The sequence below is a fragment of the Perca fluviatilis genome, chromosome 4, assembly GCF_010015445.1.
Source record: "Perca fluviatilis chromosome 4, GENO_Pfluv_1.0, whole genome shotgun sequence".
Lineage (NCBI taxonomy): Eukaryota > Metazoa > Chordata > Actinopteri > Perciformes > Percidae > Perca > Perca fluviatilis.
The window spans coordinates 20,108,565-20,125,759 of NC_053115.1; the positions used below are offsets into that span (position 1 = coordinate 20,108,565).

Genomic DNA, 17,195 nt, shown 5'->3' on the forward strand with positions numbered 1-17,195 from the left:
CTTAGGCTTGGAGACTTGAGATCCTGAACAGAAGGTCTGCGTTTTAAACTGGAGGTGTGGCATTTGAAAGACGTCAGCCTTTACTAAGCAAAAATGATATTGATGGTGTTATGGAGATGTACTGACCTCTCCACTGACACTCAATAATCGAACACAAAGCACAGAGAAACACAGAGATGGTTATGGTGATATATTGCAAATAGTTTATGTGATCAATCACAGGGAAGTTACCAGAGAAAAGTAACAAGATCTTATCAGTTCAGTTTTCCCCAGCATCTCCCAAAGAACATAGAGATACATAATGATTTTATACTTGTTACAAAACAAAGAAGTCTATGCTCATTGGCAAGCAGCCAAATTAATGTTTCTAAACCAATGAAAAGATTCCTTTACAGCAACCATGATCAGTAACCAATGGCAGGCTTTTGCTGTCTCCATACAATTTCACGTTTAGCTTGCCTTTAATGGTCATTCGTACTTAGTGTCTTCGCCAGTGACAGGCTGACATACTGTATATGTTTTTTCAGTTGACAGACATATTTCTATAATGGTTCCAAGCCTATAGCTAGGAATGTACCTGCACCTGTCACAGTAAGCAAAACCTCTACAGTACATGGGCCTCTAACTGCATCTCAATTACAGGTCAGAGAACAGTGAGACAGATTTTAACACAGTTTATATAGAAAATGTATGTATACAAAATGATAATTAATAAAACTTGATTCGTGGGAAATGTAAGATCCAAGGTTTTTTTGCTTTACCCATAAAATGCTGCCATCATACTCATATCTATCTTTGTGAATATTGTCTTGCATTCATTTCAAATAAAGACACATCTGACAAATTCAAGAATGTGCTTACAGTTGAGTTCACCTGTAGTCAACTTCCCCTCAAATTTACAGTGGACAAGTTATAAAGTCATTCATTGTGTGTTTATTCCAACAGTGTACCATTACCGGTTTAGTACAATATGACATGACCAGGCTGTAAATTACAGCATCACTCAATGATTACATTTTTTGTTTGATCGTGCTGCCCTATATTTATTTATTGGCCAAATCAGAACTGTTATATCACATCCTTTTTTTGTGGCTGAGTTCAGGGCAGTTTTCAGTAGTTTCAGTAGTTCTATCAATGGGTAACATCTGACATTGAAGAAGTATAAATACAGTTTTAAAATCAGGATATCTTGGACTATGCTGCTTAAATTTTGACCATTCTTTTATAAAATATGTCTCTTGTTAGAACTGCAGTCTTTTAGAGGTACAATACTAAATTGCTGAAGTATCCATTAAAAATTGAACATAAACAATGCATCAAGATTACTGCTGGAGTTGGTTTTTACAGAATAAGAGAGCCTCTGTTTTCTAACTCATTTACGTGACCCTCTTAAGGTAAAATATCAGTTTCGTCCAGAGGTAAAACATGTGCTGCTATTCTAAGGTGAGGAATCCCATTATTTGCGCTTGACTGGTTTCATCTGTTGGTGACTAATTTCACCATAATCATCAGTAGTAAACAGGAGATGGGTTGCTAGATTGAGACATCAGGTTCTGTGTTGATAATAAAAGAGCATTGAAGGAGGAGAAGGAGGGGAAATAATTCTCCTCCACATTCATCGTAGGTTTAATTCGGTAGCGTGGTGGTACAACTGTAGGGTGCAAGTGTCTACATAAACCTGTTATTTAGTTACTCAACTGAAAACACAGCAGCCGACTAGCTCATTTCAGCCATACTAAGCATATGTCTCAAATCCATCCTCAGTGGGAATAGTTATTGGAATGTAAGATTTTTCCATCCTGTTTCTCGGCCCAAAAGGAAAAGTTCCCATGCAGTTTGCAGCTAACATTGTTTGTTCTTCTACAACATCCGCTATCAGCTGCCATGAAGGGACAGTGAGTTTGTTGAGAGCTTTGGCGAAAAATAATGAAACAGCCACAGGTTGAACCAAACAGTTTTCAAGTTTAAGCAATGCTGGTCAAGGGCAAACAGTCAACAACCAGAGCCACCCCTTTAAATGTCAGTCGTCTTGGAAACAGGTGCAGAAATGGAGCATTTCAGATGGTGGCTGAGCAACCGGAGAGCCAGCGTTTAGCAACGCGCAAGAACAGCAGCATGCCGAGCGAATGTCACCCCGTGGAGCCACGCTGCTCCACAGAAGCACTGAAAGATGCAATTCCAGCAAGGGGATGGTGCAAGACCATGAAAAACAGCAGAGACCACCTGATGTTATAATCCTCATCTTCAGTGTAATTCATGGAAAATAAGTGTGGAACTCACAAAACATGCAGAAAGAAACAGCTTGAATGAATAGTTGTTCAAATGGACATTTCACACGTTTCTGTGGCGAAATATTCCTGCAGTTAATATTCATTTAGTCAAGTCAGTTTTATTTATACAGCACATTTAAAAACAACAGGAGTTGACCCAAAGTGCTTTCCAGTCTCAGTAAAAGGTATATAAGATTAAAGAAATAGAAGGTGCATACAGGCAATAATACAAAATGGTATACAATAAAACAATAATAAATAGAAGACACTGAAGGCAAGACAAACAAAATGGAAACCTAAAATAAATGACATTAAAATGTATTTAAGTAATAAAACCGTTTACAACAGGTTAAAGAGCAGTAAGAGGGCATTAGAAATAAATCAAGAGGGAACTTAACAAAACCCATTGGGCAGCCTCAGACTGAACTAAAAGCAAGTGAAAAAAGGTAGGTCTTCAAATTTGTTCTCAGTGGTGGAGCAGGACTTAATGTGGGACAGGAGGCTGTTCCAGTGGCTGGGAGCAGCAACAGAAAAAGCTCGCTCACATTTGGGTTTTGAGGCATGAGTGAGGTACTCAGAAGAGTTGTTTGAACACATACGTCTTCATATTTAAGCATTGCTAAATAATGATACAAAATGAATGTTGAATTCTTTGCCAGATTGTGAAATCCTGGCACTCTGACTACCACAGCCTTACATCTGTTTGTATTTTCAGAGAAAACTAGGTTATATAGTGTATAAGCCCACTCATCACACTCCAATTTTATCCCAATACAAGAGGCACAGCATTCACTGTAAGGAAAATACTGACTTATGAACTCACCCAGAAATACTGAAAGAAAACCGTCATTTTGGTGTAGACTATCAATACTATACCATAGTGTAGCAGAAACACTATTCACTACTGCCCCCTGCTGGGAGCATAAATGCTAACCTGGACCCTAATCACATGTGAACACTTTTACCAGAGGTGGATGGAGGAGCAGAATGCCCTACTTATGTAGAAGTAATGTTACTTCACTTAAAAGTAAATGTTATTTGAAAACTATTCAGTAGATTTTTTTTTGCAGCTCATTTGTACACAAAACACTGTAAAAGGTTACATTTGGCATAATGACAGTCATTTTTCGTTCCATTTGAATACTCCTTGACAACCAACCTATTCAGTAATGCTTTCTCAAAGGTCAGACTTATATAATTCAAAGCAAATGTAATGTCCTCATAACCAGCTCAACTGTAGGTTACTCTATAAAAAGCAATGCATGTAAAAGTAGAAATCGCTCAAAAATAGTTCAAGAAAAAGATATTCAGTGTGATCGTGTGTTGAAGGTGTCAGAGGGGGAAGGCCAGCACGCTTGCAGAGCTCTGCGAGCTCATGATCTGTAGCTACAGTTTCAGTGTCCTGTCTGAACACGGTGTCAGTCAGACTGATAAGGGGTCTGTTGTGCATTAAAATCGGCAACTAGCAGACGTATCAGAATAGTAAGTGTAATTAGCATCTTTAATTTATTTATGTTGTTTGTTAGCTTGCTAGATTGTAACTGGCAGTGGCTGAAAGCTATGATGACGGTGTGTTTTCCCTCTCTGTACTGACAGTCCACTCTCCGCTGGAGGTTTCAGGTTTCTTTGCCGGTGTTATGTCGAAATCGTTGCCCCGTCAAATAGCGTTTCCCATATTAGACAGCAATTGGTTCACACAATAGTGACGTACCTAATCAAGCTTGCCCAGAGTATGTTTGAATCTCAAATTTCAGGGAAGCGCAGAGATCTCCACCTTCAGTAGAGGAATGTGAAAACACCTCTCTAGTGAAAAACTGTGCACAGATAGAAGTCAGTATAGTCAAGTACAGACATTTTAGGGGGCATAAAGATAAGAATAACATTTTTTTTAATGGATGGGGACTTTAAATGTGCATGTGTTAGCTGGATGCACCCCAGTTTTTATGCTATGTTATCACTTGATGATGATTTGTAATGTTGATTAAACCGTTTACTTACTTTACCTATTACTGTTGTTACTATCTACGTGCCAGAGAACATAAAGATGGAGTTAAGATGGAAGAAAGCATCCATGCACCTTTAAAAAAAATTAAATAAATGCAACTTGGTTTATGTAATGCAGATCTCCATTTGTCTATCCAAGCTGACATCAAGGACTTTCTGATCTGTGCGGTTTAAGCAAGGAGCTGGCATGGTCAGTTTAATAACTCATGACCCGTAGTGACAGATACACGTCAGCACTTCTGCAAATACCACATCTGTCTTTTCTCCCCCCCAGTCTCTCTCATATCCTACTCTCCTACCATTTCTGCAAAAATTAAATAAAAGAGCAGCTGAGACATGTCAAATTGATTTTTGAATTACAATCCCATTTTGTGTCATGTTTCTGCACATCCTACATCCTTTCCACCCTTTCCACAGAGTGAGCCAGCTCTTATTCTCAAGCCACAGCTGATTAATTGAGGGCAGGGAGATGCAGATACAGCTAGACAGATCAGATCCTTGAAACTTTGCGACGTGCCGTACAGTGCTGGTGTTGCTGAACTGTGGAGGCAAGATAGCCGGTGGGCATGACTTGGATGGGGACCTTTCAAATCCAATCGCATCGCGTTTGGTCCCCCATCCTGGTCCCGCTATATCAGAGCAGATAACGTGCTCCAGTAAAGGTTACGACTCAGGATGACATTTGTGTTAAGACCCAGCAATCCTTGAATCCTGTGGACTAATCTTGAATTCATATAAGTGTGTGCTTTTGTGTGTGTGTGTTTCTGTATGATTGTGTTTATAATAAAAAGTTGGTAAATCAAAATACTAGGAACAGTCGATTAAGATAGTGAAATGGGAGTCATGAATTCTATTAAATCCCATTCTGCCTTTATATATTTTAGTATCAGACTCCAGAGCACTTTCCAGAGGCAGGAAATGACTGTTGCACAGCTTTGTTGACCTTATTTATACATATAATAATAGAGAGACGTGAAATCATCAATGAAAATAAGATATTTTTTGTTGCAGAGACAAGTTTATTTCTTGCTCTCCCTTTTTACCTAAAAATGTAGGAACTGAGCATTAATAAAAACAATGCGGGTTTTTCAAAGTGAAGACAATCACTTCAGTGCATTTGAAATCTGAAAAAAGGAGATTATGGTTTCCAGAAAGGTAAGTTTGTTCTTTTTTCACTCACACAGAAGTCAAGTCAAGTAAATTTTCTCAGTGTCTGTGACTTTTTTGTGCATGCATGTGTTAGTGTGCCTGTACAGTCCTTGCATGCATGCTAAATCATAATTCTGGAAACATTTGTCAGAATTTACAATAGTTTTATCTGTAGGCCAAAATTATGCTGACAAATGACAAATCTGTTTACTTAATATTACTTTTGAGGGCCTGTTCAACAAGAAAGTACTGCTACACACTATATGGCCAAGAGTAATGTGGACACCTTAACTATGATACATCTCAGAGGCAAATATTGTACTTTCTACTCCACCACATTTGTCAGCTTTCATTACTTTTCAGATTACAATTTTTTATACTGCTCCTGTCCAGTGAAAACCACGTATGTCCAAATAGGGTGAATTTGAATGTTTGTGATAAACAAAGGACGTTTTCTTTATGTGTTGAGCTCAAGCTAAATAAACTAAAAAGCCTCTTGGAAAAGCTGGAAAATTTATCGTCACAAAGCTGAAAACAAGGCTGTTTTTCTGACACCATGAAAAGTTGAAATTTTAGAAATACATAGCAGCAATAATAATAATAATAATAATCCAAAAACATCATATATATCTATACACCACTGACAGGGAACACTTTTCTTTTTTCTTTAATTTTAATACTTTAAAGTACAATTTGCTGATAATACTTCCACATATGGTTATTAAAGATTTATTAAATGTAGACGTATATACTGCCTATAAATAAATAAAAATAGGGGGGATTAAATTAAAGTGTTACTAAGCTTAACAACAACAATTGAATTTTATTTATAGTATCAAATCATAACAAGAGTTATCTCGAGACACTTTATAGATAGAGTAGGTCTAGACCACACTCTATAAATTCCAAAACCCCAACAAGACAAACATTAAGATTGTTTACGGTGACAATCTGCTCTACAATCCAACATAGAGACTGGGGTCTATGGTGCTTTATATAAAACCCTACTTTCCCATTGCCAAAACACACGGCTCATCACTTTTGACATTCAAACTTCACAAAATCTCAAATCATTATTAGTATTCTGCATTAGACTGAATTCTGGTATCCAATCAGCAATTTCCTCGCTGAGGTGACCAGTGTGACACTCCTTAGTGCCACAGCAGTCTCCACTATCATAACAAAAGCATTTTTCTTCTGAGATCCACTTCATTACCCAGACTAATATGAAGCAAAATGTTTATTCAAATGAGCCAAGATCAAATCCTTTAAAATGAATGAGGAAAATGCTAAAATGGATTATATGCTTGCAGAAAAAACTCATATTTGAATTAATTACAAACTGAAAGGGCGTCTGGGTTGAAAAAATGCTGATTCTCTTTCCATTTCATTAGATATTTTCTTATTAGCTTGCATTTATTTACTTTCACCATCCGTCAACGCCCAATGCCATCAATATGTGTTCATGAAACAGGAGAATAATTACATTTTATCAGGATCAGCATGACGACAAGCAATGTGAACAACTGATTGGCCATTGTTTCAAGGAGAAGGCACATTGTGAGCATTTGATTGGCCTCTACCAGAGGAAAGACTTTCTATTAACGATTGATTGGGCAGTGTAATTTTCCACCTGAATGGCTGCCGGGGGTACACACTAGTTATTGTGCGACTTTGGCAGGAGACACCTTTGTATTGCAAGTGTGTGAATGTGAGTTTCCTTTCGCTCTAAAAATGGTATTCTTCAAGCTCTGATGGGGTCTTGGGGGGTGTTGGGTAAACACAGTGCAGCCTATCTCAGGATAAGTCAGATGGGACAGTCTGTCAGGTCACCTCTCATCAGGAGGCATACAGCAGAGAAAGCAAATCCTCAACAGCAATAACACACACACACACACACACACACACACACACACACACACACACACACACACAAACACACACACACACACACACACACACACACACACACACACACACACACACACACACACACACACACACACACACACACACACACACACACACACACACACACACACACACACACACACACACACACACACACACACACCTTGTCTCCATCGAGCCATAGTCCTATAGGATGTGTTCGGACTACCGCTGGTAGTGATCCTGCCAGTCAACAAACTACAGCCTCTAAGTGCAGAGATATCAGACCGCCATCTCTTGAGAAATAGGACACTGTGACCTCTATCACACTCCGCCTTTTCTGCCTTTTCAATTCACGTCTCCGATTCCCTGCTCTGATTTCATTAACGTACATGGAGATGCGATAAAAAGTGATTGAAGGACCCCTCTCCATTGGTTTTTACAGCATACTCACTCACAATCAGTTGCTTTAAGTGTGAAATAGTGGCATGTAATTCCAGCTCATACAAAACGGTTTACCATATGCCAAATACATATAAATGATCATGTGCAGCTGTTTTCTTACAGGAATGGTTCAACATTTTGGGACCAAGACTGGAAACAGCTAGGCCTACTTTGTCCAAAGGTTAACAAAGAAACTGCATACCAGCCCCTCTAAAGCTCACAAATTAACACGTTACATGGTGTTTGTCCAATCTATATCAAAAACCAGCGGTGACTCCAAAAAGTCACAGAAATAGTCCGGCACATAACCATCTGGTTTACAGTTAGGAACGACCACGAACATAGTTAAAAAACAATGTTGACTGATAGGAAACGAACAGCATCTGGACTTTGTGGTTCAATAACAATATCACACCACAATTTTTTTTAGACTCCCTTTGGAAACAGCCAAGGGTTTCCTCTTGTTTCCAGTCTTTGTTCTAAGCTAAGCTAGCCGCCTGCTCGTGGTAGCCACTTATTTAGCGCACAGATATGAGAGTGGTATCCATCTTCATATCTAACTCTCAGCAAGAAAGCAAATAAGTGTATGTACACATTTAATAGCCTGATCAATGTACACCACCACGGCCTTGGTGACATGTACGCACATAAATCATGTAAACAAGTGCACATTAGATCTTTAAGAAAACCTGATCAGAGTCGACTCCTCTGAAGGACAAAGACACAGAGCGTGACAAAACAGTTATTAAACCAAGAGCAAGCGAAACGATCTCTAGACCGAGCAGCAGGGAAAGGGGAGACGTGACCATGGAGAGGTGACAGAGCGAGACGCCAAAATGAAGAAATGCAGAGATGAGAGGATAGAGAAATAGAGGGCCTGCCAGACATGACAGAGGGTGGAGGGGGGGAGAAGACCACTCAAACCAGATAAACAGATCAGAGTATTCATGTAGTCACCTAAGGTCATTTAAAGTTCTTGATATCAATTAAAAAAAAAGGCTGCTTACAATTTGTAAAACAATTTAAAATTTACAATTTGTAAAATTTAGTCCGCAGTTGAGGTTTCAACCTTGAATGTTCACGGTCTATATGTGCAAACACAGGTGGAAAGGTTCAACTATTACATTGCACTTTGAATATTTTGTAAACAAAACAAAAACTTGAATAAACATAAGCCAATTAAAAACAAAATCATTATTATAACTCCTCTGTATTTGGACAGAGGGAGCTGGATTTTAGGCTGCCAGGCTGAAGAAAGCAATAACCAACAGACAGACAAGCAGCATTGAATGTCAATCAGCATGAGTGCCTTGTTGTTTTTCCTGCCATTATCAAGTAACTACAGGTAGCCTAAATATAGTGTTTTGGTAGTAAATTGGGGCCTCTGCCTTTGAACGTCAATTGTTTGTCTGGTTTAAGAAACAATCAACTCCAAAGACCAAAATTATATTGAAGAGGCACACCGGCTGTGGATATCTCTCCACAGCTTTCAAAAAGACGTCCCATCTCCCCATCATTTCCTCACAATCCAGCCTGTGATGATAAAGGCAGAAGTAGGAAACAGCGGGGCCTTGGGAGTCTGTTCTTCCAGCCTGCTGATCCTCGGGGGACAGAGGAGGGAAATGACTATCAACGACACCAGTTTGGAGCAGCGGTGGCTATCAGATAAGACAACATTTTACACGGCACTCGTATATCAATCAAGGTCACCTGGTGCTCTCTTTGCTTCTGTGTTATAGTTGAATTCATCATGAACACTTCAGCGGCTGGAGAGTTGGGGTATAAAGTTATCAGAATCTGTCGTACTGAGTGAAATTAGTTTTTTCCTCTACAGTGATTTCACTCTTCTTGTGATTACTAACACCCAAAGCTCTGACCTTGATGTCTTTCTTCTAGTTAGCTGTCCCACAGCACCACCTGCTGGTCATAAACATTCACACACATATTTTAAAGGGGTGATAGAATGATTAAATAGGGTATTACACACTGTTCCTTAAGGTCTCCTAATAGGGTATGTAACATTGGTTGGGCTGAAAATGGACTGGTTGATATTTTATTGGCCCTTATGCATCCCTGTGTTTTGGTGCCATTTCTTCCAAATATGGTATGCTCATGAATATTTAGATGAGCTGCGCGCTGATTGGTTGAGCGAATCCCCATACACACACATTGGAGACGAGACAGTAGGTCTCATATTTCAGACACTGCAATGTTTCATTACCAAATTCACTTCTGAGACGTTTTTATGCGAGAAATCAATTATATAATGCTCAAATATATAATAATATATATATATATATAATATATCACAGCTATCAAAAGGTCTTGCAAAGCTTAGCTAGCTAACACTTGTCCGATTTCAATTCAATGCATTTTTGTGAATGTCAGAGGTCTCGTTAGGAGGCGGCTAGCTAGCTCTCATTGATGGACTCCAGCTCACCGCGGGCTCCATCAATGAGACTTGCGGACAAGAGGTGTTTATTTCCCCGATTGTTTGTTTAAATAACTCAACACACATATCCATTATAAGATAACTGGAACCTGCAGTAAATTTTCGTAAAACGGACCATATTTGAGCTTTACATAGTTGATTTCTCGCATAAAAAAAAGTTTCAGAAGTGAATTTTGTAATGGAATAGCAGAGATCAGCGCGACCTAGATTCAGAAGACTACCTGATCTCAAGTCAGTTGTGTAGCCTATGTAAATGTTGGGGCGTGACAAAGAGAGAGACTAGAGCCAAATGAGGAGGAGCAAATCTGATTTGAGATTAGATTTGCCTGTTTTCAGTGGCAGTTTCAAATTGTGAAATTTGCAGAGGAAAGAGGTGTCAATGGGATTTTGAGGTTCTATGTAGGCTATGTCCTATTTACCCACCAAACTGTCATTTTTCAACTATGACAAGGTAAAATCGGTTTTGCATTCTATCACCCCTTTAAATGAAAGCCACAGCATGTAAATGATAGGCAAGTGGTGTTTACTAAGCTAACAAAAGTCCCAACATAATGTTGTTACAATTAGCATTAAATATCCCCTCCAGACAGTGGTGGAAGAAGTATTCAGATCCTTTATTTTAGTAAAAGTAGCAATAAAAATACTCTACTACAAGTGCCCTGCAATCAGAATTTGTATTATTTATTTTTTAGTATAAAGTATTATTAGCCAAATGAACTTGAGGTATCAAAATACTTATACATTAATGGCCCTTTAATGGCCCTGTATTTGATTCAGTATTGGACTATTATGATGTATTTGTAAGCAACTTTCTAATGTATTCAGTCAACATTGAGCCACTTAACGACTTGATATACTACTGGGTAATTGAATCTCTAGCAATAGATCATATTTTTCATATTTCATCATGATTTGTATGAAAAAAAACTTAACATATGTGTTTTGGTGTTGGGAAGAAACTGGAGAGCCCGGAGGAAACCCATGTGGTGGTCCCAACATTATCTTATAACAATTAACATTAAAGACACCGTCCAGACATGTTTTAAAGCGCCCATATTATGCTTATTTTCAGGTTCATAATTGTATTTTAAGGTTGTACCAGAATAGGTTTACATGGTTTAATTTTCAAAAAAACACCATATTTTTGTTGTACTGCACAGCTCTTTCTCACTGCTGCAGATCCTCTTTTCACCTGGTCTCTGTTTTAGCTAAAGAGTGAGACCTCTTTTCTTCTTCACTACTATCTTTGATTGCACTCGCACATGCACAGTAGCTCAGATGTAGATCATGTCAGCTAGCTAGCTCCATAGACAGTAAAAGAAAGGCTGTTTCTCCGACTTCGGTCAGTTACAAGGCAGGATTATCTGGGAGACTTCTAAATGAGGGTGCACATGTAAGTAGTTCTTTTGTAGATTATGGTGAACTTGTGTGTGTTGTAGCAGTGCTTTGCTATTGAGAATGAGGTAGCATGCTAGCGTTACGAGCTAACGGTTGCGGCTAGCCAGCTCGTTTCGGCAAGCCGTGACGATTTTGAACAGCTCACCCGGAGACTGAAGGCAGAAACCCTATCTCACTCAAAACAGCATGGATGGATTTTTTTTCAAAGTTTTTATGTGTGTGGAAGCACCATAGACACAAAAGAACACCCCAAATCCAAGAAAAAGTGTTTTTTTCATAATATGGGCACTTTAAGACCGATAAATGCTCTTTAGAACTCTGAATTACCCTACATATGGAATTTGTGTCTAATGTGATTTTTTTTCACAAAACAGTCCAATTAACTTAAAAAAATCTTAAAATTACATCTCCTCCTCCATTGAAAATAATTCAGAATCTATGAATTTGCAAATATTATTAATTTGAAAAGATTCACTGCGGGCCACAAGATGACTACTACTTCACTTTCACAGTCCATTCCCAGTGTTCGTGTACTGGAGGTTTCAAGTTTCCACATCACACTTGTGTAAAATGTACCAGAACCCTGCTTGTGAGTGTTAAACTCAGACGTAAGGTGAGCACAGACAAACTTCTCCTCTTAAAAGTAAAAACAGTCTTCTAGTGTCAAACTCTGCACATACATCATTCTGCACTGTAAAGCTGAAACATCCAAGTGAAGTAACAATAAGCACAACATATTTTTAAGTGGAAGGTGTATGAGAACGAGATTGTATTTTCATTAGACAGTTTGAGGCGGATTTCTAGAACTCTAATAGTAAAAAGATTTTACACGTTGTTATTAACCACATTTATCATTTTTTAAAACCCATCACTCGAATGTAAAAATTGATCTCCTTACATTTGCTAATGGGATTTATTTTACATTATCTGCCATATATATATATATATATATATATATATATATATATATATATATATATATATATATATATATATACATAAACAACACATATATATATATATACATATACATATATATTATAACTATATACATACACATATATATATACATATATATACATATATAAAACACAATACACACATATATATATATATACATACATATATATATATATATATATATATATATATATATATATATATATACATATACATATATATATATATATATATATATATATATATATATATATATATATATAAAAAATAAAAGAAGGTAATAATACATTTACAGGAGACAACAAACTCATGTCTCTGAGCCAAACAAGGCCCGGTCTATCTCCGGTTCATTTTTACACTTTTTACAGACTTTTCTGCTATTTATTAGACAAATACTGTGATTGGATTACCTCGCTCAAGAAAAGTCTTTTATCGGTTTGGAGCAGCTCTCACCGCCCCACCCTGGGTAACACCTGCACTGAAACTTAGACTTAATGAACGTCACCTCATGTGTTCTCATCTGTCCTACAACTCTGTAGTTCTGCCCTCCCTCTGGTTTCTTCTCAGACAACACATTCCACACGGCAGGGTCCAGGTGGAGGTAGGCGCTTGAGTTCGGGTTCCTCCTCTGGCATCTTCCCTGAGAGGAACACATTGTCTGGCTGCAAAGAGCGGCCGCTGCGGTTACGTTGACCAGGTATGGACCCAGAGTCTCGTCGATGTAGGATTTTACAGCATTACAAGTCGCCTAACAGAAGGAGAGAAACAAGACTCCCTAATAAAGCATTTACACAACTTTTCACCTCTGTCTTAATGAGAAAAAAAAGTCTAAATTTAAAACACAGATGATGCCAGCAATGTTATTCCACTTCTGAAAAAGGCTGAATATAAGCCAGTACTGAAAAAAAGACTAATTTCCCAGCAGGTGAAATATTATGTGACTTAGCATTGCACGTTTTGGGGAATTATTTACCCTTTAAAAAAAAAAAAAAAGGGAAGAAACTACATATTTGTCATCTCTGTTTAAAAGCGTATGTATTCAGTAGGAGTGCCACAAGATGGGATGGAATGACAATAAAAGAGAAACAGAATAATGCCAGACGTTCTTTCAAAAGAACATCTTCTTAAAAAATAAACTAAAGAACATGTCGCACAGCTCTTCTCCTGTACACCAAGCTTTATGTTTATGTTGTGTTTTTTGGCTATCTTGGTATCTTAGGAGGTTTCCTGCTTCCTTAGTTATCGGTCGTGTGGCTTATGAATCACCATAGACACCAAGTAAACAAAACATCACCATCATCTTTTCAGAATACTCTTACATCAATAAAGAGATGTACAAGGGAAACATACTGTGAGCATGCTTTCAGCATCAGAACCAACAAAACTGAAGATCAGATCACATTGACAGCCATCCAATCGAGGTCAGTGACTGTATACCTTAGATTTGGAGAAGGCATTGTCGCCCCAAAGCACCAACCCTGCAGATCCTAAAGCAGCACTTTCTCCGATGGTGTAGACCAGGTGCTCCTTCAGAAGGAGAAAACAAGAGGTTAAGCAGAACATCCAGACCAAATCATGCCAATCCTAAAAGGTACATGGAGTTAAAACGTCAGCCACTTGCCTGAGAGAGGAAATCTAACGTGTACGTGTAGACGATGCGAGCGTATGGGAACACGGGCGGCGTGGATGGAATCAGCCGAGCTCCTGCCCTCATGGCCTCAAGGATGCGGTGGTGGGTGTAGAGGAGCACTTCTCTGCTGAGGTCTCGCAGCTCCAGGCTGAGGTAGATTTCAGGATAAAGAGCGGAGGAGACATTCCACAACCACAACAGCTCATCGTTCCTCTTCAGCTCTACAGGTGGACACTCCCCTGTGTAGTTTGTGCTTTTGTCGTAGTTGTTGTAGCAGTTAGGAAAACCATAATAACCCCACAGCCCATTTGGTCTCTCCTGTTGCCCCAGCTTCAGTGTTTCCTCCATAAACTTCCTCCCAGCTTCCTCAAACTCCACACGCGCTGCAGCATCTACCTGTGCAGGGCTCCAGTCTGGATGCCTGGACCTCACTAGTGCTCTTGACTCCACCAAGTATACATGCATACTGTCCCAGTTTCTCTCCCATACAGGTCTCCAGCTCTCCCAGTCCACCACAGCCAGGCCCTGGAAATCCCTGTCAGGGATCCAGGTGTGGATGTCTTCAGAGGCCACTCTGAGATGTTCATCAAGACTGGCGTTCTGCGGCACCCCGCCATTGATAGCCTCTGCTTGGCTGGTGTACCTGGGATACAGACCGAGCTTTTCAGAGTAAAAGATGGTTATGTTGTCACCCATAAAGGTTTGATTCCGGTTCTGGACGATGCTGAACGTGCCCAAGTCGAGGTCCACGCCATATTTAGAGAGACAGCTGGCAGTAGGGGCGTTCCACACTGTAAGGAAAGGCATCTGGGAAAAAGATGATGTTGCAATCTGCAGCCCTGAAACGAGGCTGATCAGATTTAAGAAAAGCAGCACCTCACGATGAAAGGAACTCATCCCCTGGAAAGAAGGAAAAAACAGCACTGCTCATATCACTGCTCATATTACTCAACTGTGTTGTGAAATACTGACAGGATGTTGCGATTTATTTTTTTTTTTTTCAAAGAAACATTTTTAAAAGTTGTGACACAACTGGAGTCTGAAAGATCAAATTTTTAAACAGTTTCCTTTTTCAGAATCTGTATAAGGCACCACGAATTTCACCTTTTGACCAAACATGACCATGTTCTTTTCTTTGCGTTTTTCTTTAATTATGAGGAAAGAGAAGCTCGGTCTAATGAAGATTAACAAAAAGATTTAATAAGAAAATGACATGACAAAAACAAGTTTTAACGCTGCAGCGGACGGAAAAGATACTTCTCCCTTGTGGATTCACATTTTACAGTCCCAAACATTTCTCAGTTTCACAAATATATTCCCCTTGAAGTTGTGGGCGGTTCCTTGGATGAAAACTCTCTGTTGGTCCGTCGTCCCCCAAAAAGAAGGGCGTACTTCTGAATTCTATTAGGTTTCTCTCGGTCATAGATCAAAGATTTTCGCATGAGGATGAAACTTATTTTCATGCTGCAGGAATAAGAATTATTTTTGTTCTAATCTAGTCGGCACGACAGCAGGGGTTGGCTCCAAGACGGATAAGCAAAATGTTTCTTCCTGCCGTGTGATAAAAGCAGGGCTGCCCCCTTGACCATTTGGAACAAAGACCGACATGATCTAATTATCTTGAGAAACTTAGGAATCAGTATGAAACAGAAAGATATTGATTGGGTCTAACAGTATTGATACAATCCTTCCGCCTAACCCAGCTGCAGCGTATATTGTGAATACATTAAAACATCAAAATACACTGATACCAAAGATCAGCATCGTTTTAACATTTTTAAACTCAACAATGATTTCCCAGATAACCACAAATGTTGTTGTGGTGTAGCTATGGAACTAAAGTAAAATACTATAATGTTAAGTAGTGTGACAAAATGACGAACATTAACTTACCTATTTCATTTAACAACGGGATAAGGATTTTAATTTGTACTTTGTGGTCTGGACGTGCTGGAACAAGCACCAGGCAGTCTCATGACATGCATGAAAAAGGGGAAGTAACAAAATCAGAAGTGCGTTCTGAAATCTCTAATAACCAATCAGAAGTGTGCAAAGGTTTTCTAACAACCAATCAGAAGTGTGCACAGAATCTCTTACAAACAATCATAAGAGACATGCCAGAGAATGTCTAATAAGGGGAGAACTTTCCGGGTTGGTACAATGGGGCTAATAGGGAGTGAGATAGGGAGTGAACAGCCTCTCCATAGACATGCTCTGGACATGCCGATCATTTTAAGGAGCAGATTTAAAGTCACAGGCAAGTTCAAACATCAACCAATCATTCACCACCAACACCATCACCATTGGGGTGGCAGTAGGAGGGTTGCTGGTTCAAGTCCTAGTATGGACCACAGTACAGAGTGTGGATTGGTAGCTGGAGAGATGCCAGCTCACTTCCTAGGCACTGCCAGGTGCTCTTGAGCAAGGCACCGTACCCCCCCCAACCGCTCAGGGCGCTGGTCCAGCACTGGCAGCCCACTCACTCTGACATCTCTCCATTTTGTGCATGAATAGGTCCTGAGCATGTCTGTGTGTATTTCAGGCCTGTGTGTAGTGATTTCTAACAGAGTGTAAATTGTAATTTCCCCACTGGGGATAAATAAACAGTATAATAATTTAATTCTGTCAATCCTGAACAGTTTTCAGTTTGTCTAAAAAAAAAAAAAAGAAGTCACTATAGTTACGTATACAAAACTATAAAAAAGAAACATTTACTGACATTTTCCAGATACTTGACCTGGAAAGGCAATATAGTTCTACTCTAAATGGCTGTCAAGTAAGTTATAATGAACTCTTCCACATGCAAATTTAATTGTATGCCTTGCTCAACTCTTAAAAGTAGTAAAAATAGCTCTTGGCTTAACGGCACCCTACAATTACATGGGGAGGGGGTATAAGGCTGCAGCCTGCAAAATGAGTCCCTCCCTAAGGACAAGCTGGCTTTGCCTCCCCTTAGTGGCCAATGATGACATGTTTTTTTTCCCCCGGGAAGGTTCTT

The 17,195-nt window shown here is 39.1% G+C and overlaps 1 protein-coding gene across 1 annotated transcript; it reads right to left on the bottom strand.

Moving 5' to 3' along the window:
* Window positions 1-12,973: 12,973 nt before the first annotated feature.
* On the bottom strand, window positions 12,974-16,218 carry hyal1 (hyaluronidase 1). The gene is made up of 4 exons (XM_039798333.1): window positions 16,091-16,218; window positions 14,189-15,097; window positions 14,005-14,094; window positions 12,974-13,315 (listed from the first exon to the last, which is right to left on the bottom strand). Exons 2-4 carry the CDS (start codon window positions 15,092-15,094, stop codon window positions 12,983-12,985), a joined length of 1,329 nt encoding a protein of 442 aa, XP_039654267.1. The 5' UTR covers window positions 15,095-15,097; window positions 16,091-16,218; the 3' UTR covers window positions 12,974-12,982.
* Window positions 16,219-17,195: the final 977 nt, after the last annotated feature.

Coding starts and splice junctions, on each gene's coding strand:
- hyal1 (XM_039798333.1), bottom strand. CDS start 15,094: ATGAGTTCCTTTCATCGTGAGGTGCTGCTTTTCTTAAATCTGATCAGC. Junction 14,095..14,188: donor CGTTAGATTTCCTCTCTCAG/GCAAGTGGCTGA, acceptor CTCCTTCTGAAG/GAGCACCTGGTCTACACCAT. Junction 13,316..14,004: donor ATGCCTTCTCCAAATCTAAG/GTATACAGTCAC, acceptor TCCTTCTGTTAG/GCGACTTGTAATGCTGTAAA.